This window comes from Mesitornis unicolor, unplaced genomic scaffold (assembly GCF_000695765.1).
Source record: "Mesitornis unicolor isolate BGI_N332 unplaced genomic scaffold, ASM69576v1 scaffold48519, whole genome shotgun sequence".
In the NCBI taxonomy this organism is placed as follows: domain Eukaryota; kingdom Metazoa; phylum Chordata; class Aves; order Mesitornithiformes; family Mesitornithidae; genus Mesitornis; species Mesitornis unicolor.
Window position 1 is genome coordinate 18,551 of NW_010206136.1, and position 4,444 is coordinate 22,994.

The window sequence follows — 4,444 nt, forward strand, 5'->3', positions numbered from 1 at the left end:
TTCTCAAGAGAATTTCTAATATCTTCAGTTAGACTAACAGAACTGGAGACAAAGCTGGTGTTTGAACACACACACACACACACACACACACACAATCATAATTCCTATTCCAGATTACAAAACTCTTTCCAACTTGATAGATACAGGTTATCATGTAACTATTGAACTCAGAACCATATATTTACTGTCCATTCAATGTACAAAACTGTAAGAGGGATATGTAAAAGATCAGCTCCATGTCCAAACAACTGCCACTGCTGACTACTGAGGAAGCTGGCTCAGGTTGCAATAATTTTGTCCCTGGCCTGATTTGATTAATTTGGTTAATTGGGACCTTTTACTAACATGTTTGTTCCCATGGCAATTTTGTCTTTTGTTTGGTTTTGTTGGTTTTTTTTGTTTTGTTTTGAGTTTTTTAAATCTGCTTGAATAGTTCTACAGAACTGCTGTAGTATTTTCATCACTTATTTGTGTTTAGAAACCTCAGACGAGGTGCTCAGGTAACAAAGTGACAGAGTAAACTGATCATTCATACCTTGTGGGCATCAATAAAGACCTACTTTATTGATATTATTATTTACTTAAGTCTATAGTAAGTTATTAAAGAAGTGTATGAAATAAAAAAGATTTAGGGAGCTGTACCATGTGTTTAAAACTTATAGAAACATAGGAAAGTGTGAAACTGCTACCACTTAGGCCTGACATCATCCTAAACATGCCTGCTCTTTAAAGGTTCAGTAAAGATGTGAAATGGATGACTGGACGAAAACTCAATCTCTACTGGCGGATCACATGGAGGTTTATTAGCCCTCTGCTCCTGCTAATTGTCTTCATGGCCTTTGTTACTCTTCAGATACAGAAGCCGCCAAGCTATGCAGCCTGGAACCCTAAATACGTATGTTCGCAAATATTTTCTAAACTTTTAATAAATGCAGGAGTTGTATACTGTTCTCTCTTACCAGATCCTTTAAAATTGTTGCTATGTAATGCTCACCTATGCAATGCAATACTCAGAATGAGAAGGCTCCAGTATGCACAGAGGTTGAGGTTACACACACTGAAACGTTTTCCTATCAACAGGGCCTCTTCTTGAGAGGACCTACATATGCTGTGCTCTATATTTCTTTTGGATGTGTGTAATGTGGAGATCTGTTGAAGTAAAACATCTCACAGAGACTCCAAACCTACAGGGGGTTCAGAGGTGGAACAAATGCAAGAGCAGAGCTTTAGTGTTACGTGACAGATGCTGGGGATGAAAACATTTCCCAGTGAGAACTACCAATATCACTAGGGCCCTGATGACTATATGAATGCGTAACTTTGACAGGCAGACAAGGAGGCAGTGGTCCGAGAACAGTGTTGGTTAATTCAGCACCAAAGATACTGAGAACGTTTAATCTGGGTGGCACTGGCTCACATCAGTTTCAGTTTCTTGGATACCTCTCAAATACACCCTGTGTAGGGTTTTGAAGATTGACTCTGGCCTTAAACTGCACAAGGATGACAGTCACCCTCACAGAAAGAAATCAACCATCATAGTATAAATATACACATGGACTGGTACCTCAAGAAAACACTCTCTGCTCCCAACAGTACATACACCAGCAGTGTATTCTCCAAACACCATTATGTATCTATCAACCCAAAATAAAAGTCCCAGCCATGGACTTGCAGAAATTGCATTATCATCATTCCCTTCAAATCTCTCAAATAAATCTTTCCTCTTTGCCAAAGAGCATGCTTGGTAATTCCTTTGAGTACTTGGAAGAATAATCAGAGTTTAACCAAGGTAGGATGAAAATTTGGTAACTCTTTGGGCAATCCCTGCATCCCTAGGAGTATCTCACACTTCCAGTTACAGATTTGAAACTATAAAATATTTACAGCCATCTTTAGACCCACAGGAAGGGCACACAGAGGACACGGCCACCGAATGTTATTGTAGAGCAAGAGTAAAGCTTTTGTTATATTTACTATAACAGCTTAAGACAATGCAAATGGAAACCATAGCAAAATGTAAGCCTATCTACCAATTATTTCTTTTGTGGTTTTTTTTTGTCTGTGTTTTTTGTTTGTTTTTTATCTCCATAGGAAGGCTTCCCTATGAAAGAAGAGAAAGTTTATCCACCCTGGGTGCAAGCCATCTGTGTGCTGTTAGCTGTGCTTCCCTGTGTGTTTGTACCTCTGGTAGCACTCTTCCATCTGATCAAACGAATGCGCAGAAACAAGGACCCAAGCTTTGTACCACCAGAAGTGTTTTCGTGTCAGGGGGCTAATAGCAACTTTTTTCATCCAAAAGAATAAATACCCATTGTATCAGTTTGTATGTAAACATAAGACAGCCTTTGTTAGACATGATTAGCTGTAGTGTGGTATCATCCAACAATCTGGTTTATGCAGTTCATATGCTTACAGCAAATCATTAGCACTCTGTAAACAGTGCTGCCACGATTCCTTTATTTTCAACCAATTTCACAACAGTTACATCAGTCTTGTCCATCCTACATCCTGTCCTGAATCCTACATACTGACCAAGTACCAGCTCCACTGCTTTAACCCTTTCCATGTATTACCAACTTCATGTCTCTCTCCAGCCAAACTTTAAACTTGGAAAGCCTGCTAGTTTTTGCAAGTGTCCTCTGCCTTCTTTCACTTCTTCTCTAAAAAAACCAGTCTGCTCCTCATCAGCAACATAAAAATTGGAACACAAGCACCTACAGTTTCATTCACTGACCCCCCTCTGAGAGATGGGGAATGGAAGCTCTTGAAGAGTAAGGGCTCCTCTTGCCCACTACACTCTATTTTCTGTAAATTCCTACACACATTTAAATAGCAGTTATTTGGTGATTATTTCACATTCTCAGGCATGGCAAAGAGCAAAAATAAAGCATCAGCAGTTAAAAGAATGTACATTAAGTAAATGTGAATAATTAATTTTGGACAAATCTCTTACTTCAGCAGATTCCAGAATTGATTGTAGTGGAAGATACTGTGAAAACAGATGTCCCCTATTTTTTCCCCTTTAATTTCTCGTACTGAAAACAGTAACTGAATACTGTAATAAAGGTGCAGACGTATGGAAGCCTCTCGGTGAGCTGTAACCTTACAGGACAATGAAGTTAATCTTGACTTAAAAACAGGCTTTGCTGTATTTGCCTGCAGATTCTGGCCACTCTGCAGTGATGGGAGATGAGAATTCCTTTTGCCAAGATACTTGAGCAACAAGCAGCCTGTGAAAATATATAGGGAAAGTATGTGAGGATAAGGTATGAACAAGCTTTCAGACTGAATAATTTAAGAGAGTCAAGGAAATGAGAGGAAAATTAAGGAAAATGGAGGCAATTTCATTATTTAGACTTATGACAGGCTACGTACTAGCAGGGCTTTGTGATGAGTATCAGGGATTTGGCCACACAGTGAACATAACTGAGACCAACTCAAGTTCTGCAAAGGCACTTACCTGACTTCTAGAAAAGGGGACAAGGGAAACTGGAAGCCTGGGAAGGAGGAGGGGATGATTTTTATCTTGCTTTCTTAAGGAAAGAGCAGGGTAAAGAGAAGAAAAATAGATATTTTACTTATTTTTTTTAGTTTTTTTTCTTTTTTAGATTTAGTATCCCACAGCTGCTGCTGCAGCCTTCTGTCCTGCAACTAGCCTGGACAGTAAGATCCTCCTGGGCCAGTAATGGTACTGGAACAGCAGCATCCAGCCTGTCGCATTGGATCCACCAGAGGATCAAAAGCACATCATGCCTCTGCCTGCTAGAAGGAAACACAAGTAAACCACCCGTTTGCACAGCAGCTGCCAGGCCAGAGCTTCCTGGCCCTTCTACTATGGGGGATGAGTAGTACAACCTGCAAAACAGTGAAGAGCCTGGGCTCTACTTGTTTTTATTTCTGAGATCCATGGACTTGGCCAATAGTCTGCATGATGATGACCAGCAAATCCTCACGGTAACCTCACGCCCCAGCCCTTCAAGTCAACAGAGGGGCAGGCACCCCAGCATGGAAACACTTTCTGTTAGCAGAAACTTCGTAAGTCACAAAGGTTCAAGCAAACTTCTTGATGTTCTGTCACTGTAAAGGCTCTTGACAGTGACACAGAAGATTTAAATTGCCACTCTGCCTGTTGCAAATTAGATATGAAAGGTTTTGAGTAAAAATGGCTTCCATAAAGAATGAACAAATCAGAAAAAAATATAATTGCAATTTTGAGCATATATTCCTATAAAAGCTGTAAATAAATAAGATTTTTTAATTAACTAAAGCATACACTCTATACTCATGTCTCTGACTACAGAAAGGTGTTCATTAAAATCATATAGGCAGAGAATATGCGGCAAGTTGAAGTATTTAGTCAGAGATGTGTTCTTAAAGAAAAATACATCCAACTAACACAGACATGAGCTGAGAAAAGAAATAAACTACATACACAAAACTTTCA

At 39.5% G+C, this 4,444-nt stretch overlaps 1 protein-coding gene across 1 annotated transcript in view; it reads left to right on the plus strand.

The window, feature by feature from the left end:
* SLC6A18 (solute carrier family 6 (neutral amino acid transporter), member 18) overlaps positions 1-2,304 on the plus strand; it is a gene marked incomplete at its 5' end in the record, with an annotated part of 17,504 nt that extends 15,200 nt beyond the window's left edge. The window contains 2 exons of the mRNA XM_010191643.1: positions 733-895; positions 2,092-2,304. Coding sequence (XP_010189945.1) covers positions 733-895; positions 2,092-2,304 — 376 coding nt within the window. The remainder of the gene's footprint in view (positions 1-732; positions 896-2,091) is intronic.
* Positions 2,305-4,444: the final 2,140 nt, after the last annotated feature.